This window comes from Drosophila takahashii, chromosome 2L, assembly GCF_030179915.1.
Source record: "Drosophila takahashii strain IR98-3 E-12201 chromosome 2L, DtakHiC1v2, whole genome shotgun sequence".
Taxonomy (NCBI): Eukaryota; Metazoa; Arthropoda; class Insecta; order Diptera; family Drosophilidae; genus Drosophila; species Drosophila takahashii.
The window spans coordinates 9,387,780-9,414,602 of NC_091678.1; the positions used below are offsets into that span (position 1 = coordinate 9,387,780).

A 26,823-nucleotide genomic window follows, 5' to 3' on the forward strand; every position below is an offset into this window, starting at 1 on the left:
TCACGCACTTAGAAGGGTCCAAAAAATTTTTTATATACACCACAATTTTTATTAGCCATTGTAGTTTACAAATCCGTAATGATTTTTATTTTTTGATTTTTATAATAAAACTCAAAAAATAACTGTTATTTTTTGATTTTTATGAATAACAGTTATTCCCTTGACATTTTTGAAAAAATGAAATAATTAAAAAAAACATGATACCCGTGCTTTTTATAACTTACTAAAAATTTGTTAAAAAAGGCAACCGCACATATTTTATACCTATATTTTTTTAAAATTTTGTTTACCCACAAAATCGCCATAAATCAAGTTTGAGTTTTATTTTTGATCACGACGAATAACTGTTATTTGTCAACTTTTATTATAAAACTCAAAAAATAACAGTTATTCTTTGAGTTTTACTTTACAAATCAGAAAATAACTGTTAAAGTGTGATTTTTAAAATAAAACTTATAACAGTTACGTTCCCTGGAATCCATTTATCTGAATATCTGCCGTCGCAGAGCCGACCGCATTTATTTCAAGAATTTGTGGCATTTTCCGCATTTTGGCCAGCAAATAATCGATGGCCAAAGGGTGACTTAAATATGTCGGATATATGTGTAAATATTTTAGCAATTTGCGGTCTCCCAGTTTAGTCAATTTGTATGAAGTACCAAATTGCAAGTGTTGTTTTTGCTCATCAACCTTCGAAAAATTAAGACCAATTCGTTTTGACGACAATTTTCTAGGTAGCAGCTGCTCGTAAAAGTCTGAATTGCCCAAAGGGGCAACGCTTTTTATAAATATACCAACTTGCACGAAAGACAACCTCAGTCTTGGTTTGAATCTTTTGTGCATTTAATGCTCTGGGCGAGAATTGTATAAAATAAATTCACAGTTTTCGGTAATTGTAAATTGTTTTGATTGCATCCATTCAGTTGTGAAACTAACTAGTTCTGTGAAATAATTATATTTTTTAAAGAAAATAGAAAAATAAAAACCTATAGACTTTTTAAGAGATTCTTTTTTAAGGCTTGCAAAAATTATACAAAACTCTGATTGCCTGAAATTTCAATGTATTGTTGGCTTCCATGTACTGAACACATTTCAGCTTATTAGGCAAATGTCTAATCACAAACAAACGTCTATTTCAGTTGGATAATAACGCCATGAGAAGCCCAAATCAGGTTTTAGCCAACAAGCTATCCGAATTTCTACAGTTCATTTGCCACGATGTTCATCTGATGCATGTTTTGCTTAGATGGTTCCTGAACGAATTCCAAAAGCTTATCGCCCTGGAGGATTGAATTTGCACTACCAAAATCCATGATTTAATTAGACTTACAAACACCTGAGATGTATTTGCTTTGTTCAAATAGAAAATTGTTTTGTGTGTAAATAATACATCATTGTTTTGTGTTAATGGATAACATTTGTGTAAATGTACCAATTATTGACATTTCAATTATAGATTAATTCTTGGAGTTTCTTAATAATTTTTCTAAATAGTATTTTATATTATTTCCGCAGTTTTATATCTGTAAATTGAGTTTCACTCCCGGCTTAACAGAAAACTTAATATTAACTCACTCAATTTAAAAATTTACTCTTTGAGTTGAAATGTTAACTAAAACTCAGTAAAAATGTGACGAGTGCTCTTAGACTGTGAAAAGCGTTTTTTAATAAACTCAAAAATAAGTAAGAGAATGGATGTTACGGACTTGAACTCACTCGACAATTGCTCTTAAGTTTTGCCAACTTATCCTCGTTTAATCACTCCAATTTCCTAGAGATTCTCTGTGGCTCAAACACGAGTCCTTATCACACTTTTTCACCACTTAAGAGAGTGCTCCCCGAATGCCTGTATCTTAGTTCTCTTCAAAGCTCACTCAATGGGTCATCGGGAAGCTTTGAGTCACTCGTATTTAGCAGCTGAACTTCAAATTTTTGGCACATTTTTTAGTACACAACGTGTGGGACACGTGAAATTTTATTTATTTATTGCGTTTATTTTTCCATTTATTTTGTGACGCTGCGGAGAAAGCTTGAGCTTGGCTCTTCCACTTTTACAATTTCGTTTGGTGCTTTTTTTTTATTTTTGAGTAAAGCCCAAAAATAGTAGGTTTTACTTTTTATCTGTGTGGACTTTGCTTCACTTATTTGAACTCACAATTTATAGATGAAATTCGGCTGAAATGGAAAGGTGGGCAAACTATCTGCTATTCATGGATGCGCCTGCCAAGGTCCTTTTGGCCTGGCTTAGACATGTTAATTTCGACTTAATGCTGTTTAAGTAAAGCCTCAATATTTGCGCCTAATACGCATACATGTGTAATGAATGTAGGCGCTTAGTCACACACAGGCACACACGCACACACACTGTCGCACTCAAATATGAGTGACTTACATGTGTAAGTCGGTAACACGACGAAAACAGATGCTATCTTGCATACATTTAGGCGCACAGGACAGTGGGTTTTGGGCCGAAATAAGGCTGGGATTGGGATTGGAAACTGGAACCAAGGCGTCAGTCACGTGCCCCCAAAAGGGGGTTTTAGGACAAAGGGGGTAAAGGGGTTGGAACAACCCATTCGGGTCAGTGACGTAGCCTGTGGAGCGATAAGCAAACATTGTCCATCAAAAACACACCAATGCCACCTACACACACGCCCCCCAAACACCGCATTGTATTGAGCATGACATATTTGTCGATTTGCAAATTTATGTCGGGCTGCCAGCTGACCATTCCCCACTGTCCCTCGCAGGACTCGCAGGACATTGGCTTAGATCGAGCCAAAAACACAACTAGCACAACTGGGGCTTCGTTTCCCCAAAATTAAATTAAACAATTTATGAATAAAATATCTCCAACTCTCTGGGAGAATAATTTAAATGAAGCCCCGACTCAAACAAACACTACTTGAACATTTTAAACTCACATTAAATATTTAAATTGGTTCTTAAATGTGTATTATTGCTTTTAGTGATTTTACGCTACTTAATGGTGCTTCAATTGAAATGTTGTTAAATAATTGGAAAAGAGGAGAGAATACACATGAAACTTGCAATTATAGCTGCGTCAATAAAAGTATTAAACAAATAAAAATGGTTTTATCTGTTTAGTAAAAAAAGGGGTTATAAAGGTAACAATTTTGGGGTCTCCAAATGAAAACTCGTACTTTTTGTTTACTAAAAACACATGCAAATTAAATATGTTACCTGCATTATGTATTCCACTGTATTTGCAAACAAATTAATTAAATTCCCAATGAATAATTCAAATTACGCGGAGAACTGAAATTGCCAATTAGAAAATAGATAAAAAACGAGAAACAAGCTTGAAAAATTAAATTTTATATTTCAAATGTTTTTCCTTTGGGGAAATAACTCTCTCCTCACTTTAATATTTTGCGATAGCATCAGTTTAATAGCCGCCAACAATGGAATGAAAATCCTGTGGGGCGAAACCCACACTCTCATGGAGCCAATGACTTTTACAAGCGCTTTGCATAAAATTATTCAATTACATTTTAATGTGGCATACTTTGGGCTGATTTGTGCACACGGCCCACAAATGCAAACACTTACTTGGGCACGTTCGCCCACAAGAGGGGGCGTGGCATCACACACACACGAGCCTGCCCACTTCATTAAAAATCCTGTCAATACTTATTAAACTCAAAAATCAAATCAATTTCGCGCTATAATTACAAAAATGTCTGCCGCCGGTCGTAAAGTGCTCACCAATACAAAGGGCATTGCACGTATTTTCGACTGTATATGTGTATGTGCAGTTCCATAATACCAACACATAAACAAAACAAATGTCAATTAAAAAGTAAAAATTGCTAGAAAATGGCGCTCGACCTAACTAAAACAAAAGAACTAAAACCGAACAGGACAGACATGGGATATGTTGGGTTATAGGGGGGCGAGGGGAAGGGGAGCAGGGGCAAGGATCCTGTGAGGCTGCCAGGACGACTGGCTTTGAGTCCTGCATTCGACAAGCAGAAGCTTTTGGCATTTGTCGTGCATTTTGTGTGAGCGCACAAAACTTTTTCGGCCAATGCCAGCCGAACATTTTTCAACGCCACCGCTTCTGCTGCCAGTTTTCCGAGTTTTCCCCCGTTCCTAGGCCCACGATTTTTCCCCATCTGCGATTTTCGGCCGTTGTTGCTCTTTTTCGCTACTACTACTGCCGCTGCCACTGCACAATTGGTACACGTTGCTCTGCATTTGGCCAGGTTTCGGTAGGTTTCGCTAGGTTTTGGTTAAGTTGGCGGAGGTGGAGCGCCAGATTGGGACTTAGTTAGTTACAGTGAAAAGCGACTAAGTGGCAGCGGAAGAGTTAAATTAGTGACAAAATTGGTGAGTGGATGACGCTGCTAAATGGGCACACGGGCCTGTCAGCCACGGGTTTGAAGTCAGGGGGCAAACCTCTATCTACCATCTGCCATCTGATCAAAGGCCACACCAACTGGCCCATGTCGGATGGTCCTGTGCTGATTAAAACAAGGACAAAAGCCGATGCTGCATGACCGATAGCCGAAGGGAAGGCAAATCCCAAATGGTCAACGAATCAATATACAATGAAAAACTCTTAAATGGTGGATTGACCTCGCTTGTCAGAATAAATGAAAAAAATTAGTCAAAGACAGAAAACTACTTAACTCATTTGGTTGATTTGCGTGTTAGCTAACAGCTTGGGGGCCTCAGTCATCCCAAATATTGTTTACCAATTTTTAGAGTTAATATTAAAAAAGTAATATTACATAAATCTATATTTATTACAATTATTGTTCTTATTATTAATATTATTATTATTGTTAAAGTCACATTCTTTTTTTTAATATTTCATCTAATTTTTCTAAGCGAAAATCGCTTTGACAAAAACATATAAATCTTTATTAATAAAAGTATAATTTGTATAGGAAAGTAATATGCATTTTTCGATACGAAGGCTATAGACTGTTGGAGTTTTGGGAGGTTAGACTTTAGATCTTCAGTATCAACAGATATTTACTATCTTAAATCACTAGTATAGGTATAATATATTTCAGAATATTTAAATCTGTATCTTTTATAAACAAAATAAATGTTAAGTGTATTTCCCTCATGAAGAAAATATTGATAACTTTCTATTTTTATAAACTCGTAAATCTGCTTTCTTTTATATTTAGCATACTTTATTTATTGTCAAATTTTTTGTTGCTGTGCACTCTGCATTCAAGTTCATTCCGCTTTTAGCTGGCCAAAACAAGGCCCTCTGTTCGCGAACTGCACAAGTGCAATGGCCGGAGTGGAAGGACAGCACGGAGTGCTTGACACGCTGGCCAAGTTGCCATTTGCCACTTGAATCCTTGGAGGAGAGCACGAAACGAAGGACTCGGCCTAGACAGCCAGAAAATGTCTGACTTCGCGTGCCGCTCGCTATAAATGTATATATTTTTGTATATATCTAGATAAATAAGTATAAAATCGGGAGAATGAAAGGACCGGAGGAAAAGCACTCGCGACTGAAATCAACAAGCAACAATTACAGAGACAGATGAGGCGGGCGAAACAACAACAACAACAATAGCGTGATTGAGCTTCACTTGCCACTCCCCCTGCCTTTTTCCGCCCACCTCTTATCCTTCGACTGACAAAGATCGAAGACGTTGACAATGGGCGAGCGCTTCAGCAGCGATAAGTGCATTGCTCGATAATCGAAAATGAAGCAATAAAAACAAAAGCTCAAACAGGAAGCCAAAGTCAAGAGCCGAGGATGACAGAGGCGGAGGGGCGTGGCAGGGGGCAGGGGCAGGAGCAGGGTGACTGTGTGCCAAGTAGGCAACAACAATTATTATCCTTGCAGTGATTGGTAGGCGGGGGAAAATGAAGAAAATCCCATCCACTTCACATCGCCCGCCGTCATTCGTTTAAATTTACAGTGTTGTGTGTGGAAAATGCCTTTCCCTTCTTCGCTGTGAACTTCTCATGCATAAATAATATCGATGTGAGCAATGCGTCTGGTTATCTAAACTGTTTTTGGGGGGGCTTTCTCTTTGGCAGCAGGTGGAGAAATTTTGCCTTGATAGAGCGTTAATGTCTAAGCAGGTGGCAATAAAAGGTGAGGGGGCTCAAAGTCAGTAAGGAAGTGTAAGTGAAAATTCCCTCTTCCGGTGGAGGAAGCTATTTTCCCCCTGCCCCTACATAAAAGTTATTTTGGGAATATTTACAAGTAAACCGGTAACCCTGCTTAATTGGCTATTAAAGCCCCTTTTAAAGTTGGGATTAAAGTTTTTAGAACTAAATAAATAAAGTTTGTTTAAATGTATAAAACAAGTGCTGGAAACTAGCACTTAATAGGTACTATCATAATAATATTATTATGAAAAAAACCCTCAAGTCCTTAAAATACATGCCAACATTTCTTACCCATTTGCCATTTTTTCTCATATTAGTAAGAATATTTGATGCTTCTAGCCCGAGTGTATTTCATTTGCAAAAATGTTGGTCTCTTCCCCACATAGTTCAGTCTCTTTTAAGCTCAAAGCATTTACTAATTGACGGAATGATACAGAGAAAAAATCTTCTACATTTAATAACTCATTTAATTCATAATCCAGTACATTCTCTGTTTCACCAGAATTGCTTTCTTTTTCTCTGGCTCACTTCATTTCGTGGCACTTTATAAATTATGATTTAGCCCCGATAGCTGGCGAAAGCTCAAGTGTTGCCAACAAGTTGCCAGCAACAACATTCAGATTATATCCTTATCGTCGTTGTAGGCGCCTCATTTGGTTTATAAATGGGTGTAAGGGGAGCGCAGAGAACAACAAAAAAATAATGCGAGTGGAAAAGAAAGGCAGAGTTGTCGTATCTTGCGAAAATATCAATTACAATTAAATAGATTAAACCTTATCATGCAACAACTGTCGCACAAGTGTCCCGAACAAGGACGAGAATGTCGGCAAGGACGAAGTGGATGGGGTGGGTTGAGGAGCGGAAGGAAACAAGCGGCACAACAGGCAAACAAACTCAGTTTCGGGGGGTTGGGGGTGGAAAGGGGGTGGCAAGTGGGTGGTGAGACGGGGTGGAAGGACATGCCAAGCTGGAACAAGCACAAACCAATATAAACATACACACACATATACACGAGCAACAGTGAAAACGCTTCACAAGATTAATGAACGTACAAAAGTTTAGAGACAATGACGACGCCGGCGACAACAGACAAAAACAACGACAACGACAAGAAAAACCGGCAACACCATGACATGCCCAGAACAACAACAATATCGGGCGGAAAAGTGTCGGAAAAAATGAGAGAGGAAAAATATATGGCATACACTTAGGCGCGCCAAGTCGGTAAGTCGTGCAAATTTATTTTGGCGTAAATTTCATTTCACTAATCGAATCGATTCTTATGCGTTTCATTTCATTTTCAGCTTACTGACTTTTCGCCTATCTTCTTCGCTTGATTTCCCACCCATTTCACTTCTTTTTTCCTTTTTTTGGGCGTTCATCAGTGGGTCTGATTAAGTGTTTATTGGGCTAGGTCAGCGGATGGAAATGTGAATGTTTGGGGGCGATACTTCATTGTTCGTCCAGCGGACAGGACGAAGGATACTTGAATTTGTCCTGGAGCGAATTCAAATGGGTCTCGTTGGCCGGGCGACACTTTCGAATGCTAATGAAATCAGTATTGGATTCATAATTTAATTACTTTGGGATGACCGGTTGCCCTGACCTCTAAAGACAATGAAAATCAGTTAGGTAAAAGAAAAAGGGAAGTTCACAATACAAATTAAACGTTAAAGGATTTTCTTAAATGTTATTTAGTTATGTATAAAAACCAAAACAATAAAATTACCAAGAAATTTTCTCTAAAAATCGTAGTATTTTAAAGCCGAATTTAAAGCGCGAATTACCAATACCTCTTTAATTTTTACAGCTTAAATTTCTTGTCTTTAAAGTAATTAAAACTATGAGAGGTGAGAGGATATACCCATAAGCCTTAAACTCCACTTGCCTTCGAGGGAAACTTTTTGAGTACCATACACTTCGTGAAGTTGATGTCTTTTTTCAAGCGACCCACTTAGCGGCTTGAGTGAAACTCATCAGCATTGTTTCAGTTCGTAGCTGGTAGTTTTCCTTCCCCTGTGCTACCCGCTCATCACATAATTTAAATGTCGGCAAAGTGTCTCCAGGAATTTGTTTGAAATAGCATAAATATACCCCTGCTACACAATTTCCCATTTCCCCGCCTTTTTCCCAACAGCCATTGTTTTTGTTCGTGAAGCTTCCGCTTAAGTTTCCGCTACAAAACGTACACACACCCTCGGCCGCTTTTCCATTTTCCAGACAGCTCCATCAGCTTCGCTTTTGCTTTCTTTTCCGACTGGCTGTGACTATCTTTTCTTTGCCTTTTCTTGTTTAGTCGTTTTGGCTTATTAAACATTTATTGTGTTTGCTGAGTTTCCGCTACAATTTGTTTTCGGTCTTCCTGTTAAGATTTTAGCCTTGTTCTTTTTTTCTTGGTTACGATTTTTCCTTAGATTTGTCCGCATAGCGCCTTCTTATTTTAAATCCGTCAACTTGGCACTCTCTTTTAGGCCCAATCCACGGAATTCCCATGTGTCCCGAGTGAGCAGCCATTGCTGAATGCGATTTTCGCATCATATCCATTTACAAAAAGCCTTCGACCTGCGGAGCTTCACAATAGAGCCTTTGGGTCTGGGGTCTTAAAAACGAAGGAATGGTGTTTTCCAGATTTAAGTCTGTTCTCTTTAACAAACTTAAGTGTCATTTAAAAACTCCAAAAAATCTATAAAATACAAATTCTTCGAAAAGCAAGTCAAAATTTATTTTGAGCAAATCAACACCAAAGCTGAAAATATTTCTAAATAATTTCCAGGAAATGTTCAATACCCAGAAGTGATTTTTGAGCATAAATTCATTAAGAAAAGTCCCAATTTAAAAGATTTCTGCAGATCATTTAAAATTTAAGCGCTTGATGGAAAATAAATAAGAACACCAGACGTCATCGCAGAATTAGAAAAGAAATGTTTGGCCTAAATACCCACATTGCACACATGTGAAATAAGCCAAATGAACGCACAGCACAGCATGGGAAAAATAACAAACCGAAGAGGGAACTTTTTGTATAAGCCGCTCCTAATAGTCAACTCAATACAGACATACAAAAATAATAGCGCAATTTGTGTGAGCAACAGGAAAATATATGGCCATGCATTTTTTATGAATTTTTCCTGAAAAACGACGAAAAACGAGAGCGTCAAAACAGCCAAAGCGTCGAGCGGCAATGGGGGAAAAGCGGTAGCAAAGCGAAAACAATTTAAGTGTCCTTCGGTTGCCACGCTAAACGCCTTCAATTTAACGCCAGACACACGCCACAGGGGCAGACAGAATGGGCGGCGGTTGAGGGGGTGGGGGTTGTTTTGAGCGGGGTCCTGTATAGCCAGTCCTGAGAGTCCTGAAAGTGTGTGCGAGTGTGCGAACTGATGCCGCAATGCGTGTTGACCGCCAACGCCACGCCGCTTTTGCCGCCACTTTAAAAATCTGAACGCATGTGAATGGCATCCGAAAGTACGCTACAGCGAAAATCACTTAAGCGTTGAAAATTTGTACTGCAAAAAAAAAGGAGGAACAGGGCGAAAAACCCCCTCCGAACTGAAGTGAAACTTTCCCAAAATGTTGATGAGGTGTGCGAGAGGCAACAACAACTGTAATGTCTAGCGAGAAGGTAACAAAACTTTCAGTCAAGAAAAACATAAAACTTTCGCCCCACTGCCGTGCCAGGCTTTCACTCTTTACCACCCATCCACCACCCCCCCAAAACAACCGACTCTTACTCATTTATAGTATGGAGATGTTGAGTAGCTTCTTCAAGTATGCGTACGTGTGGTGGGAGCTCCTTATGCATATGTATGTACACTGGAGAAAACAAGCGAGCTAAAACTCTAGCAAAATTATGGATTTTATAAATTACATGACAGTGTTTCAGTAATTCAAGTTAGCATTTTTAAGTTACATTTTATTTGTTCTAAATTTGGTTTTGAGTTAAGTGAAGAACAATTTTCCTTAACGTTAAATATTAAAAATGTTATTTAGAAGCCATTGAAAAAAGTTAAAAACGATACATGAGATGGATTTTTATAAAATAATTTAGTTCCAAAAATATGTTCTTTTTTATTATAAGTTTATTTCGTATTTAAAGTTCTCGCCAACTGTTTTTCGCCGTGCATACATCACGATGGCTGCAAGTGCACTCTGCAATTATGATAACATGTGCGCCCTCGCCGCCTTCTGTCCCCCGGAACTCGGTCCTTTGGGCCACTGCCTGCTGCCAACAAAACAAGTTAATAGTTTTTACGCAAAATTTTCTCAACAGGCAGCTGCCTTGTTTCAGGTTTTTGCGGCATGTTGAGCTCTGTTCGGTGCAGCTTCCATTGGTGAAAGTGCATTTGCTGTTCTGGTTTGCTGTTGAGCCCTTTTAAATTTTTAGTTTTTTATTTTGTGCTGTACGACATTATTGTTGAAGAAAAATTACGTGATGAAATGGTTTGGGAAACAATAAAAATTCTATTTGACATCTAGTTTTTCTTTGTAGAGTATTGTTATTCAAGAAATTCAAGTGGAAATATCCTGCCTGAAAAAGTCACCACACTAATAATGATTTTAATATAGATTTTTGACCATTTTTTTGCTTTAAGAGCATGCATTCAAATATTTATGATGGGGAATTCGAAATGGATGTAAGCTCAAAGAGAGAAAAATTAGCCAAAGCTTTGGCAGACTCACGAACCATTGACCCCAATCATTCCCTACACTTGTTCACTTCACCGCCTTGCGACCTCGGGAAAAATGTCGTCCCCTCTTTGGGAAATACCAAAAAGTTGTTACACAAAAAAAACGAGGCAAACAAAATGAGAGAAAACTTCTGTGGAAACATTTCCCATTCAACTTCATTCGTTTGAAACCGAACAATTCCAAGGCCTTTTACAGCCACTTGTTGTGGCTCTGGGTGGGTGAATGGGTGGTTTATGGTGGAGGGGGTGCTGGGAGTTGAAGGACTGGGGCTTTGGCCAAAAACACATGTAGACCACGCCCGTTTTTTTCCGAGTAACAAGTATGTCAAGCCAAATAAACTCGGCAGATAAGAAAAATCGAACAAAAAATTATAAGAAAATAAATAACATTTTAACCAAAAATACTGGCTGCCGAAAAAGGGAAAATTACGACAAGGATTACCATAAATGGCCTACCTACCCCGCTGGAAAAATGATTGTGCAAAAACCTCAAGCAGAAATAACAACAACCAAAAACTGTTGAAAAGTTTTTAAGTGCAGAATTTATAGCTACCGATTTGTTGTCTGGTCCTCCGCTTTTCTGGTTTCTGGTCCACCCCGATCCACTTGCACTTAGTGCTCGAGCAAAATCAATATGGCCTGGAAAAGCGCATAATGAGTGTGCCACCGTGTATGTGACTGCATTTCGGAAAATATGAAAAGTCGGCGAAAGTTTATGGCAAATGAGTAATGAGTGGCTGAGCCCGGTTGACTCTGCGGCAGCTAAAAACTCGCCTTTGGCTTCGCCCCATTCAAAATGTTTGCCCACTCGCACTAAACACAAATTTTGAAAACGAAAACTACAGTTTGTGGATGGCTGCCAGACAATTTGGGATCCTAACTTAATAGTATAATGTTTTTTTTTGTTTACACCCCTTTTATTATTATGTAATGTAGTAAGAAATCCAACCAAACTTTAAGAAATATTTAATTGGTATTCCATCTTTAGATGGTAAATGAAAATTAGAAATATTAGACAGAGATTTGCCAGAAATACCTATATTCTACATCAATTTAATTAAAGTGCAGCAATTAAATGTCAGAAATATTTTAAATTTCCTTTTCAATTTGTAATTCAATGTTCAACCACTCAACTATTTGTGATACAAAATAATTTGTGTGGGTGGAATGCTACTTGCAGGCACTTAAACATGTTGCAAGCTGAAATTGCCGATTCTCTCCTCTTTTTTTTTTAATTAGTTGTTGTTTGTACTCTAAAGTTTGTCAAGCACTTGAATAACTTTTTTCGCTTGACATTTAAATGCGTATACATATATTTACCCGGTTGTGAGTGTGTGTGGAAGTACGAATATGTGCGTTGGTCGTGTGAATTAATTAATTAAATATGAGATGGGCGTGGCTTAATTGGCAGGCCTGACTTCGAGCTCAGTATTTACTCCGATCAACTTAATTCAATTTGCGTTCAGTCAAGAGCCAAACGGGTAAAAATCCCCGACTTCATATCAACGCTAACTTAACTTAATTAATTTAAATATGATTGACGATGTCATATGTGTACACTGTACACACCCACACACACATGCACCGCAAAGTCCAGTGCAAACAAACTATAAAAAATATTATGACAGTGTAGGTTCGGTTTTAATGGGGGAGGATTGGTGGGTTTTAAAAGAGTGAAGGGTTGAGAATTTTTAACTGTCCATATATGCAACCAAATAGATTGTGAAATATCCTTAATAGATCGTATTCCTCAGGTTTAATTATATAGCAGTTTGTTGTTCAACTTTAATCCTTATATCTGATTTGCATAATGAGGCTTAAAAAATGGTGTCTGGATTTTTTTGCTCACTAACCAAAACTTTTTAAGCCGCCCCGATACTGACACAATCAGAGGCCAAGTTGACACAGTTTCTCCCTTAATCTGCCACTCAGCCAGACGGGCATAAATTATTATTATATTATGCAGAATAAAGACGGGGGGAAAAAAAAGTAAGAAATCAAAAAGTGACGTTGAGGCTTCGCCCGAGGTTGAATTTTTATGCGACTAAGTCCGCTGTCTGGCACTTTGAACGGCCCCCGTCGCGCGAATCGAGGAGTTTTGGGGCTTGGCTGAATGGGTCGTAAACCTGTTCGCCGGATGCAATGGCGATGTGAGGTCGAGAGTTAAAAATGGCTGATTACATTTGAATCCCCCTCATAACTGTCAGAAAGTTACTTGGCTGCAGACTGGTCTGCTCTGCGCTGCTCTCTGCCAGCGGCAACGTGGCGTATGTGTAATACGGGAGGGTATCGTCCGGGAACGAGTTGGCTGTCATTATGTCATAAACACACGGGAATGCGAGATGTTTATACTTAAAAAGCGCTCATAATAAGGCTGTCTGTCTGTCAGTTCAGTTGGCTAGAGGCCACCGCTCGTAGCCTCTGCGATCCGATACGATGCGAAGCGATGGTTTGGAACTGCCACCTGTCCAGGAGTTGGATGCTTTTGTTCTACGCCACAAGACTACGCCTCCCCCACCACGCCTCATTTGAGTTTCATCTCTGATTAATTTTAAATGCAGCCTCGTTGATTGCTTCACTGTTTGGCCGTTTTCAATTTTGATCGAGTGAAACTGAAAGAATTTCAAGCGGCATAAGGAAAATGCAAGTTCTGACGGCGTCAATAAAGATTAAAGTGCCTTTGAGTGGGTAAGAAAAATATTTTAGGAAATATTTAGAATTTAAGAATATGATTCAAGACTTGTTAGTTAAATATTTAAAATGTAATATATTCCTTATAATATACTTTCCAGTGGCGGATACAGGATTTGGTTTTTGGTGGGATTTTTGTACAAATTTGTTTAGCATACTTCCTTCCTTATAGTTTTCACCCGAGTGGGAGGGGATTTATAATCCATTTCCAAAATAACGATACATTTAATAACTTTATACGTTTTTGAATATAGCTTGGACTTATTTCTGTATTGAATTTAACCCCCCCTATTTTAGTCACCAGATTTAAACTTGTATTTACGGAGATTTTCTGGTTGGATTTCATTCTGTGTGCGCGGCCACCTGCCTGAGTGCCCAGACTGCTGCGGTTGCCAATATTTCGCAAAACGTTGTAATTAAAATTGTTATCTTTTGAAATTGAAGCGCACACATATAGAGTAACTGCCGGTGTAACGGAAATCCAGGCAGGACACCAGCGATTTGTGCTATGCCACACGGCTGGCATATAATTTTACACCTGTCTCGATGACTACGATGCTTGATGCCCGGCTGCCGGGGTCATAACTGCCAAATAACCTAGGAAACCCAATGGCATAACCTCCGGATCCTCACCCTGCTCCTCCAACCACCGACTTGGATTAAAGGATGTTGCTGCAGTCTATACATCACGATGCATGGGTCAATTGCCGGGGCACAATGTAAGCTATTTTTGGCATTTTTCAAAGTTGGGTGTTTTGTTGGCGATATGATATACGAAGAACGGTAAGTGAAGTTGTTTGGGTGCCTCACTATATAAAGGAGCCTGGGGTAGACGATGTGCGTCTGAAAAATGAATTGGATGTTGTGGTTAGTTGGGGATTTAGGTGAAAAATTGCAGATTAAGGCGCTAATTTTATGAAATAAGACAGAAAATAATAATAATAAAGTATGAATTTCTTTAGAATTTAAAGAATATTTATATTTATAGAATTACCATTCCATTTAAATCCGGGACCGTAAATAACAGTTATTTGAGACTTTTATTTTAAAAGGCCTACTGAGATTTGTTCAATTTTTTATCAACAATTTTACTGGTTTTTATGCACTTTATAGACATGGACAAATAACAGTTAATTTGCTTTCCAGATTTGCTGAAATGCATATGCTTTGTGGACAAGAGTAAAAAGAGTGTTATTTTTGACGTTTAAAACAAAATATCACAGTAGTCATTTTAAAATAAAAGTCTCAAATAACTGTTATTTACGGTCCCTGATTTAAATGTCATTCAATCAGCTTATATTTAACTTATTTTTGTAGTCTTATATCTGTTTTCATTAATCAACAGCAGTTTATATTTTATTTTGACACCCTTATAATATTGATAAATAATCTCTAAAATCTGACTTTGTTATTTAGTGTCCGTTTGTGAAGCCAAGTCATGTCAATCTGTGCTGGTGACCCGTAATCCTTACATGCCACGACATGACAGCAACAGGAGGAGCAGGAGACGTTGGCTGTCTATAACTTGTTCATTTATTAAGTGATAATAGACTGGCTCCTGTTCACGCAAAACAAGCCAAAACAGCCACCCAAAAGACAGGCAGACAGCCCCAAAATATGCAAAGAATCGTGCACTAAGTGGGAGTTGACAAACTTGGCATTTTGGCCACTCGGGCATATGGTGGCCACAACAATTTCATAAGAAATTCGTGTAAGTCTGTTGGCGCCCCAGCATATTACTCACCAGATCCCTGGGCATACAACCCCCACCACCCGTGTGAGCTTATCCTCGGTCGTTTAAGTTTGGGTTTGGCATATGTAAAACTTTTGGCAAACATGACAACACACAGCCGAATAATATCGCATGCCATAAATTACACTTAAGTATTTAACAGCTTTATAGAAAACAACCAGTGGTTACGCCCCCATGAAAACAAAGATCGAGCCAAGCAATAAAATACCAAAGAGGGCGGATAGACAGCAGGGGCAGCCACACGAATTGCTTTTCAGGCCAACGGTTCGTATGTTCTATGTTCGTATTTGCATGGCCATGTCTCGTTGTCGCAGTCGTATACTAAATTTTATCTAGTATCTAAATACATTTTTCATCAAAATTCCAGTCTAGACGGGACTGGGGAGCAGGCGGTCTCCTGGCTCTTAATTCCGCCTGGGTGTGGTTTGTCTAGCCAAAATCGTGATGACAGGAGACCGAGTTGTGAAGCAACAGGGCGGGGTTCTTGAATTACTTTCAAGATTTTATAAAACGGATTTTTGTTTTACTATGGCAAGATTTGCACTAACTTAGAGAGAGGTAATCTAATCAGCACAAAAATCCAATAAAAAAATAGTAACCCCCTTTGATCGATAAATAAGTCAGCTGTGATTGTAGGTGGCTACTACGTGAAATATGGATGTACATTGTAGAATGGAGCCTTTTTCTTGAATTCAATTCTTGAACTCCAGCTTTCACAACTTTCTTTTTAAATTTCTATAGTTCACTTAGGTATGTTATGTCTTGTAATCGGTCATACTTTTTTTGTGGTAGAGAAAAATAGTTAGATAATACACCACTTTATCGGTGGTGTCACAGGGAACTCCTCTAACAAAACTTGGTATAAATACAAATTCCAATCGTTTTTTGTTCGAAGAGAGTTCTGTGTTACCCCCATATAAACAGATCTTTTAAAAATACTCTTCCATTTATTCATTCTGTCTACAACGATGCACTGTTCTCAACGATCCACAGCCAGAGCTCGCTGACACTGGCATAGACGCCCGGGTAGCCGGTCCAAGCGCATCCGTTGCCCCAGGACACGATGCCGACCAGCAGGCCGTTGGACACCAGGGGACCGCCGGAGTCACCCTGGCAGGCGTCAGCCTTCACGTCGGTGCCGGCGGCACAGACCATGGTATCACCGATCGAGTCTCCGTAATTATAGGTGCTACTGCCACAGTCCCTCTTATGCAGAAGTTCCACCTCCACCTCTAAAAGGTAATTCGGGGAGGAGCACAAGAGGAAGCAGGTGGTGCCCCAGCCGGAAACCACGGCCTTTTCTCCACTGACGGGCTCCTCCTTTGCCAGTTCGATGGCCCGGATCAGGGAGGTCTGGCGAACGGGAGTGCTCAGCTTGATGATGGCCACATCGTTGATCATCAGCGTGCTGTTGTAGCCCTCGTGGTACTTGAAGGCCCTCACGCTGACCACCTCACCGCCGGAGTTCCTGTACGTGGATCCCAGACGGACCTGAATCTCGCTGGCTGCATAGGACTGCATGCAGTGGGCGGCGGTCACGACGGTGATCGAATCGATCAGACTTCCGCCGCAGAAGTGGGAGCCGCTCTTGATCGTCTGGATCGACACTTGATAGGGGTGCTTATCGATTGTCGTGTTCACGCCGTTGACGATCCGGCCGAAGGGGAATTCGATGTCCGGATGTCCCTGGCAGCAGGCACTCAAGGCGACCAGCGCCACCGCAGTCCATAGCAAACGATTCATTCTCACTGCGATCACTAAACTCAAATGCGGTTGAGGCCTCGTCTTTTATAGTGCCTTAGAACCTTATCGTTTGGCTTTGCCTTCCAAGTTGTAAATCAGTGTCTCTCTATCAGGACACTAGCTACGGAGTATTATCAGCCGATGGTAAATCTATCTGCCAAAGTGCCCAACTAGTTTAGATAGATGGGGAAATCTATAACTTGTTCGCTGATTTTGATCTGGCAAATTTTTTTTATGATCTTATCAACACTTGAAAATCTACCCAAAATAAACTTACTTTAAAATAGACATTTCAGAAGGTGTAAGATAACGATACTTAAACCTTAAAATAGATACTTTTATATATATTTAAAAAAAAAATTTAACTAAATGACAATATAGTCTCCTCACAAACTGTGAAACAAATTACCACATTTTGTATAGTTAATCTTAAGTATTAGGGTATATTTCGTTCGACCACATAAAGTATACATGATCTTGATCAGGGTCACTACCCGATTTGGGGATATAGATTAAGATTCTTAGCTTCCCATTCAGTGTAAATGAGATTTTGTTTCGATTATTAGTAGCCATTATATGGCTTCCATATACTCATCCAATTGTTCAGATCGAACCATTCAATAAGAAGTTCTGAGCAATTAAAGTTCCATAAAAGTTAAGCTGAGTAACGGGTATCTAATAAGCGTTCTCTCTTGTTTTTTCTGAGTTCAAACAATCCAAAAATCGTATTATTTAGATTCCATTACCCCCCATTTTACAAACAGATCCTTTAAAAATGCTCTTCAATTTATTCATTCTATCTACAACGAAGCAGTGGTATTTACGATCCAATCATAGAGCTGGGCGACACTGGCATAGACGCCCGGGTAGCCGTCCTTAGCGCATCCGCTGCCCCAGGAGACGACGCCCACCAGCTTGCCGCCGGAAACGAGGGGACCGCCGGAGTCACCCTGGCAGGCGTCCTTACCCTCGCTGTAGGCACAGATCATGGTGTCCGAGACCGAAGTTCCGTACTTGTAGGTGCTACTGGCACATTCATATTGTCTCACAATATCCACCGCCACCTTTAGAAGGGTAGCTGGGGAGGAGCACCAAAAGTAGCAGGTGGTGCCCCAGCCGGAGACCACGGCCTTCTCTCCATTCTCGGGCTCTTCCTTGGCCAATTCGATGGCGCGGATCAGGGAGGTCTGGACAACGGGAGAGCTCAGCTTGAGGATGGCCACATCGTTGGTCATCAGCTTGCTGTTGTAGCCCTCGTGGTACTTGAAGGCCCTCACGCCGACCAACTCACCGCCGGAGTTCCTGTTCGTGGATCCCAGACGGACCTGCAACTTGCTGGCGGCATAGGACTGCATGCAGTGGGCGGCGGTCACGACGGTATCATCATTGATCAGACTTCCTCCGCAGAAGTGGGAGCCCGAAGTCGTCTGGATGGACACTTGGTAGGGGTGCTGATCGATTGTCGTTTCCTCGCCGTTGACGATTTTCCCGAAGGGGAACTCGACCTCCGGATGTCCTTGGCAGGATGCACTCAAGGCGACCAGCGCCACCACACTCAATAGCAAACGATTCATTGTGACTGCGATCACTAAACTCAAATGCAGTTGAGCCTTGACTTTTATAGTGCCTGAGAGGCTTATCGTCTGACCATTCGACTGGCTTTACCTACCAAGTTGTAAATCAGAGTCTCTCTATCAGGAGTCTAGCTCCATGACGCTGCTTCGAAGTCTGTTGATTAGAGGTTATTCTTGGCGGCAATAAACGCGTGCCAATCCACTTTATTATCAGCCGATAGTAAATCTATCTGCCAAAGTGAGCCAATAGTTTAGATAGATGGGGAAATCTAAGACTTGATCGCTGATATTGATCTGGCTATTTTAGAGGTACTCAAATGACTTTGTTTAATAGAAGAAATAAGTGATATACCATTATATTAAAACAAATTTATTGTTGCATACTTTTTGAATACCCAAATTCCTATTTTTTGATCCGATACCTAATCCTTTATATAAATACTTTAAAATATTTCAAGAAAACGATTAGATTTTATTAAATTTTTCATTCATTTTCAAAAAGAAAATTCACTATCCTCACTAACTGGGAAACAATTTACCACATTTTTGTTATTTGTTCTTCCTGCAAGGTAATAAACCAATTATGACAAATAAACCGAGTCCCTTAACCGCCAACCCACAATCCCATGTGATTCAGTTATCTTAACTCGATGCTAAAACCTCAGACTGCATTCACATGCCCGGGACAGATGCAATCTGCTCAACCAGCAGAGCAGTCACAAAGAACCGCGAACAGAATAAAGCTTTATCTTATCATAGAGACTCCAAAGCCAGTCCGTAACTAACTTTCGAAGGACATCGTGGGTTCAGTGGGTTGAGTGGGTTGAGTGGATGCCAAGGACCAGGACCCTCCCTCCTCGGGGCCACGAACAAGACAAACGATGGCGAACTGAGTTGAGTTGAGTTGACCAGCCACGAGCAAGTGCAGCAAGAAGTTAACATGACCATGAATTCGAGCTGCCAAAGTTCATTTTTAATTTAGCGCACATATACCCGTTCCACCAGCGAAAAGGAAACGCACTCCGAGGAGAACAATCTATTAAATCCGCAAAGGACGAACAGAGGGGAAGGGGAGGCAGCGGCATTGCACAGGATTCGAAACCGGTCTCATGTTCTTCTTGTTCCGAAAAGTTGTTGATATCTATTACCGAAGATTTGAAGCAGTTCGCCGGCATCTCAACTCAACTTAACTCCTGCAGGAGTCTTTGAAATCGGGGGAGGACGTGGACATGGATGTGTGTGTGTCTGTTGTGGCAGGGACTTAAAGACAGTTGCCAGTTGAATGGAACCGACTGCCAACTGGGCAACTGATGCCGGGATATAGTATAGGGGTAGATATAGGGGGTGGATGGGTGCCCCTGGCACATCCACATGTCTGACATGACAGTTGGTTATGCCCGGGCCACAAGGCACGTAGCGCATTGCAGTTAAGATTTGGATTTCCTTCGCCGGGCGTATCAAAGGAAACAACGCAAAAAATCTAGAAAATACTACAAAACACTTATCTGGGTGACAAATAGAAAAAGAGCTGAATAAAAGGCGTTGGCGGAGGGGGGGCGTTGGGAGTCCGAGATGGCAGCGGGCTCCAGCATTGAAAGAAAAATGTCTGTGAGTAGATTAAAAAAAATATGAGGAAGGGGATACAAACGAAGCGAAGAGTGACTGCAAAATGGAGCCATACAAAGCTAGGAAATGGCTCACGTTGTCGTTATAATAAAGGCACGACGAGACACAAATCCACAGTGTAGCTGGATTAGGAAAACAAAGCTCTAGAAAAATACTAAAAATAATATTTAAAATTGTGTTATGATTTAACGAATTAGATCTAGGTTTAATAATTCTTAATAGCAGAGTTAATAGGTTTATACTCTTAAAGTTGTACAAAATCTCTCACTTGCAACATGCGTCTTAAACTTATTTCCACAATTTACAGAATTTTAAAAAATGCATAGAAAAGTATTTATATATTTATGTGGGCATGTCATGCTGGAAATTAAAATATAAATAACAATACTAGTCCGAAAAGCGTAAATCAAAGAAACAATTACTTGGGATAGTTTCATGTTTTTTAATACAGTTACGTAATTTAAAATGTTAAGTTTATTATAAAAAATCTTCATATTTTTAAAAATAATAATAATAAATTATAAGTACCAAAACAAAATAAAAAATTTTCGGTTTATGTATGTCCGATCTAGCTAATAATTAATTCACTATAATAATGATATCTGGAATAACCTAACCATCTATAGATATACTTTTTACCTGTTTGAACCACTGTACCCGCGACATGGTCGTGGCATGGTCATGGCTGCTCATATGTGTGTCGCTGTTGTCTTAGGAGCGACCGCCTAGACAACCTGCAGGCGATTTCTCCACCGTTTTTGCGTTAGTCTGCTGTTGCCATTTTGTTTTCAGTATTTATTTTTTCCATCAACGTACGTATTTGCTGTTGTTGTTAATATTTGCAAGGCGACTTTATCTTAACAAGATCGAGCGGAGGACCCAGCACCCAGTACCGAGTAGTGGATGTGAGTGTGGTGGGTCTTTCTGTTGCGTCTGCCATTCCCTATGTCATTTAAAATCATTTTGCAAGTTTTGAGCTGACTTTGAGTTTGTCTTTCTGTTCTGTTCCACTTGCCCCAGACTTTCTCCATTCTTCGTGTTGTGCGTTCAGTTCAGTGTGCACGGATTTGTTTCGTTATCGTTTGTCGGAGTGTCAGAGGAGACAAGTACAGGACCGGGGCCAAATTGCTGGGAAAGAGGACCCAGTGATGCCGAGTGAGTGTGCGGGTCGGAAGGCACTGCCAACAAAGCCGGGGGCTCAGTTAGTGCTAAGTCCATCAAGTGAGCAGACAAATACCCACGTTTGATCCGAATCGATCCCAGTTAATTCGTTTATTGCTCCGGCCCACAAAGGAGCTCTATGGAGCCAACACCAAAACAAAATGCAGTTAGCTGAACTTAACTTGGTATATGGTATACTACCAACCGCCCACCCATTACTCACTTCGTTTTATGTTTTGCCAACTTAGAGAGCATTTTTCATTTGCCCAATTTCAGTTAAATTAACTTTACCTTTTCCAGTCGTTTCCAAAAAATAATATTCTGACCCACTCATAAACCACTTTCAACTTTCGGACAGACACTCTACGCTACTAAATCATAAAAAGAGATGAAAATATGATGTGTCCCGTCCCGAGACCATAAACCATTTGAGAGGAATCAACAGAGAGCCGAACAAAGCTCCCATTCCGAGGACATATTTTCGGGGGTCCATAAAACCCGTGGTTAAGGCGCCCTCATATGGGCCATAAAAAGAGTAACAACAAATACTGAATTTGTTATTAAATAACAACATAACGATATCTAATTTCAAAGGCGGGTGTGTAATATTTAATAAATTTCGTTAGATAGGTGGGACGGTATGATAGGGGGGTATTGTGACCTGGGAGGTCATAACCATTGCATATTCCTCCCGTGGGGGGCCCATTGTTGCCATGGCTGCCAGTTGGAGGCTCCGCCAGTCGGCCTATTAACCACATTTTAAGCATAATTGAATTTCGTGCATAAATTTCGGTTTATGGGTCGTCGCAGGGAGACCACGACCCGGCCAGATTATTACATTATTTACTGGGTGTGTGCGCCTGTGTTTCCGTACATTTGTTGCCGTGGGCGAAAGAGAGACGGCCAGATGCCGAGCGAGAAAGAGAGGGGCCACCAGGTGGCGCCACCAGACGACAGGGGCATCAATTTTATATGACTCTCTGTTGTTTCATGCTTTTTTTCCGCCTTTTCAAATGGTTCACTGCCCTCCCGCTGCCGCCGAAAGGCCCGAAAATATTTATTAAATTTCCTTTTTATGATATCAACACAAACATGCGGCCAAACACGAGCGAATGCTGAAATAAAGCAAGCAATTGGTTGCAGTATCGCCTCTAATATGTTTTGTGGTTAGGATAGGATCCTAGATTAGGAAGTTAGTACCAGGCTAGATTGACCAATTGGTTGAGAAAATAATGAGAGCAGAAAATAAAGAAACAAATTGCTTACAAATTTGTTTGACTTACTGTAATGTTTATTTATTGTTACATTTCTTGTGGCAAAAATGAATTTCATAAATGAAATACATTTAACTTAACCCTGAAGAAAAATAATACAGTTTAAGTATAAGATCATGTTTAAGCTTAGAATTATTTAACAAAATATATTTGTTGTCTAAGTAATAAATAATAAATAACCACTAATAAAATTGTGCAATAATATCAAGAGCTACGATTGTACAAGCGAAATCAAAGCGTTCTTATCACGACCTCCTTAAATAATTCTAGGAAGTCCCAGAGTTATCTTTACAACTAAACACGAGGCATACGTGTTTTAAGATTGCCCAATTGTAATTACTTATCCAAGGACAAACATTTCAGACCTAACCAATTTCCAATTGAGATCAGCCAAATCCGAACCGGCGAAAACTTCTGTGGCGGAACAAACAAATCTTTGGCTCCCCAAGCTGGCAAAACCAAAGTTTCCGAACAAACAATTGCCGCTCCATTTAACCGACTTTTCCTGCTCACTCACACATATGCTGCTGCAGTCATATGTTAAGCCTCAAAGCGTTGCCCGAAAAAACAGAGGAAAAATGGGGTAAAAAATGCCAAGTATGTACAGTGAAAGTTCATTGCCGCTTTTTAGGCGCCAACAGAAGCTTACTGTGAAAAATTCCGGCCCAACAATAAAAAAATGGCAGCCAAGAACAGAGGCAACACATCAACTTTTTATTAGCTGCAAAATAAACACAGGGGTGGCGGAGGAGGGGATAAAAGGGGGGCTTTGGACTGAAGAGCAGAGAGCAAGACGCAAACAAGAAAACAAACAGCCGACAACACAAAACGCAAACAGCGGCGGCAAGAGTTGAGTAACAAATATTTACAACGCGGTACAGACTGGGCCAAATCCCTCCACCCACTAACAACCCCTCCACCCCCTACCACCCGCCATTCAAGCCCGGCTATTTGCCTTTTTTTGTTGGCTAAGACACTGCCAAGGACCCACAGTCAATGTCGAGGCTCTCGCCGCGGTCCTTCGCGACTTAATAAATCTTATTAAAGTGCGCACAGCCTCTAAAATATGCTACGTTTTTTTATTTTTTTAGCCGCCACCCGGTGGAATTTCACCCTCCATTTAAAAGGCCTACTGGGGGTGGGGGTGGTGGTCTGTCTACCTTGTTTTTGCTTTACATAAATTTATTTCTTACTCTGCCGCGGCGGACTATTTGGCATCGAAATCGCAGGAGGGTCGCAGGACCGCCTTTAATGTACATCAATTTGGGTTGATTGTCGGACCTATAACCGCGGGAGGGGGAAGATTACAATTGAGTTTGGGGGATGGGGATGGGGTGGAAAAAGTTTATCCAGAAAATGTTATTACACATTATGACTGCCGCTGAGGAAGCCTGGTTCTTGATTTATGGCCAGTCGCAGCTACTTGTGCGCTATTTATGTAAATAAATGTTTACTATTTAAGAACATAAATAAACCAAATAGTTTTAAAATAAGTAATCTTTAAATTTTGATGGAGCTGAAGAATGACTTCCAAGATAAAATATTATAATTAATTTACAGTCTTTAAATAAAGGTTAAACTCCCACGTTTGTATCATTTTTAGAGAACTTGTACATAAACAATAATAAATAATAAACATCTCTGTGTTACTATTTGTATCAAAAAGATACTCTATTTAATATTTTAATTTCTTGAAAAATATTCATGTGTTCTGAAGCAATCGGGCTGCTCTCTCCACAACAAACATCTGCCGATATCCCTCCGAAAGGACAGTATTCTTGTCAACATGGGGTTCCCTTTGGGCGGCACCTTGGGTTTGGTATTGGGGATATTCTGGATATTGCCAGCAGCCGGCGCCCATAAATTTGCGGTCTTAATTCAGTTTAGTGGCCTGCCCTCGATTTTGTTTCGCTGTTTTTTCCCGGCTCCCTTAATCGCGCTAAATTAGACACAAGCCGATGGCCATGGCCAAAGCGATACAGATACAGATACAACTGGGCTCAAAGCCCGAATGCCAAAGGCTTTTTTGCTCTTTCACTTGGGCATCTAAAGCAAATTATCGAATTAGTTGGTTTTTGTGTGTGGCCAATTTTTATTAGCTGTTTAGCGCTTTATTTGGTTAAGAAAATTGATTTTCCCTTTGTTTCCTTTATTTTCTTTGTTTCAAAGAAAACTGACCAAAAACAAGATAATTGCCGGGGCAGTTAATTAAGTTTACGCTCGCAGACAGCTGTGCGAAGTCTACGTAGTTGGAGAAGGCATTTCCCCCCTATTAAAAACGGAATTCCCAAGTTTATATTTATCTTATCGCTGATTTAATCGTTCGAGTGTTTTTGGACGGTCAAATAGGAATTCCCCAGAGAATTGGTCATATTTTTAGTAAGTGTATCTGATTAATACCGATTTAAGTCCGAAAGTTTAATGGGTATTTTATTTAAATTTCAAGGTGACCGATATTTGCACTTAAAGAATTTCAGACACTTTTTTCTTCCTTATTTTTATTACTCTGAATAAATAGAAATGCCTTTGTCATCAGCGTGACTTGTATAACCTTTTGGCATATCATAATAATTGTGATAAGCATTCGCCGAGTGCAATCAATCATTGGGCATATAGATGCCGTTCCAGTCCGTTCAGATTGATTGCCCATTGGATTGGTATTCGGATTCCGAATGATATTGGGAATGGAAATGGAATCGCTGTTGACGGATATCATCTGAGAATCGAACTGTTGACTCAGTGCAGGCCACACCACATACGAGAATTGGTGTTTTTCAGGGGAATAAGTTTTCACACATCCCCGTATCCTTTTTCCTGCCGGCTTCTCCTTTTTTGCTTTTATTCAGGGGCCTTCCGCCGCCTTCTTGTCGTCGTCGACTGAATAAACACTACGGCTGACCAGTGAGCAGATTCCTTTTGTCACGACTCAGGCATCCGCGGGCAGCTGTATATTTCTCTTGGACCAGCTCGAACAGCTCCTGCTGGAAGTAGCCGTGCTCCAGAAAGTGGGCATCCTTGTGGCCATGCCGCCGTATTTGCTTATCCCTCAGCCGGAACTCGCGCCACAGCATCTGGATCTGCAGCCATTTTTTGGCAATGAATTCGAGTGTTTTTCGCTCGGACGGCGTCTTCTTGTAGTTGGAAATCGCATGGAAAATGAAATTCGCACTGATTTGTTGCTGCAACGCCAATTGGTCCAGCACCAGGATATTCCTTCCATCCTCGTGAACCCGTTGACCCGCCGGAATTGGAAAGCTGGCGCTCAGCTTTAGTGCGACAATGTTCGGCATTATTTTTGCAGCGTTCAATTTATCGCTCGCACTGTCACTTATTATAATTTATTCGCCAGACTCGGCCTGTTCAATGATTTTAATTAATACTATTAGTTTCCCTGCACCACCCAAAGCCCATCGGTTCGACGGATTTTCTGCAACTAAATGCTTCGAATTGACTGCCGAGCTTTTATAGCGGTTTCAATTTGACTTTGATAAACCCCGTAGACATAAAAATAATATGTCGAAATGTGTGGTTTTATTAATAGGTTATTTCGTACCTGATAAAAGTCGATGAGGTAATGCACGTGAGTTATAACGACTCTTTAATAATCTGTATATGGGTAGTTTTAGTTCAATCATGTTGTTCAAGTTTGCTTAATATGTAAATTGTGTTTCGTATTTTGACTTCGATATTTTAAAGACTTTAAGAGTTATAAAATCATATATTCACCCAAAATAAATAACTGAATTTCGTAATAAATTTTTAATAATTACTCTTAGATTTATAATCATGAATTTTTATTTATTTTAAATTTGAAAAACTTAAATTAAACAATTATACTTTTTTCAAATACTTTAATCATTGATTTCTAACAAACTATTATTGAAATATGTTTTAATTAAATTATTCATCATTAGTTTGTTTTTAGTTCAAATAAATATATTACAAAATTAAACAAATATGCAGGTGTTATTTCTTTCTATTCCACCTTTAAATTCCAGGTTAATTCAAAGTATTGCTTACATTTACTTGGTGCGAATACAGAAAAGTCCCCCCAAATACCCTGCACTAGTCGATTATATTTAGTGGTATGTCACGTTGGGTGGGCGGAGGCCGGGAGATAAAGCCAAAATGCCAGTTATCAAATCACGCTCACGGATCGAGCGGCTGATTCATGGGGGCCAGTCGAATGTGCGCAATGC

The 26,823-nt window shown here is 40.0% G+C and overlaps 3 protein-coding genes and 1 long non-coding RNA gene across 4 annotated transcripts; 1 reads left to right on the plus strand and 3 right to left on the minus strand.

Annotated features, from left to right (window-relative positions):
* Positions 1-812: 812 nt before the first annotated feature.
* On the plus strand, positions 813-1,389 carry LOC108055414 (uncharacterized). The gene is made up of 2 exons (XR_001769822.3): positions 813-889; positions 1,140-1,389. It is a non-coding gene; the product is annotated as an uncharacterized lncRNA (long non-coding RNA).
* A 14,784-nt stretch (positions 1,390-16,173) lies between these two features.
* On the minus strand, positions 16,174-16,989 carry LOC108055391 (trypsin-like). The gene has a single exon (XM_017138708.3). The coding sequence runs from the start codon at positions 16,987-16,989 to the stop codon at positions 16,207-16,209; it is 783 nt and encodes a 260-aa protein (XP_016994197.2). The 3' UTR covers positions 16,174-16,206.
* Positions 16,990-17,757: 768 nt separating this feature from the next.
* LOC108055392 (trypsin alpha-3-like) lies at positions 17,758-18,579 on the minus strand. The gene has a single exon (XM_017138709.3). It carries the CDS (start codon positions 18,561-18,563, stop codon positions 17,790-17,792), a length of 774 nt encoding a protein of 257 aa, XP_016994198.2. The 5' UTR covers positions 18,564-18,579; the 3' UTR covers positions 17,758-17,789.
* Positions 18,580-24,339: 5,760 nt separating this feature from the next.
* Positions 24,340-26,046, minus strand: LOC108055395 (uncharacterized). Its single transcript, XM_017138712.3, has one exon. The coding sequence runs from the start codon at positions 25,912-25,914 to the stop codon at positions 25,513-25,515; it is 402 nt and encodes a 133-aa protein (XP_016994201.2). The 5' UTR covers positions 25,915-26,046; the 3' UTR covers positions 24,340-25,512.
* Between the last annotated feature and the right edge of the window lie 777 nt (positions 26,047-26,823).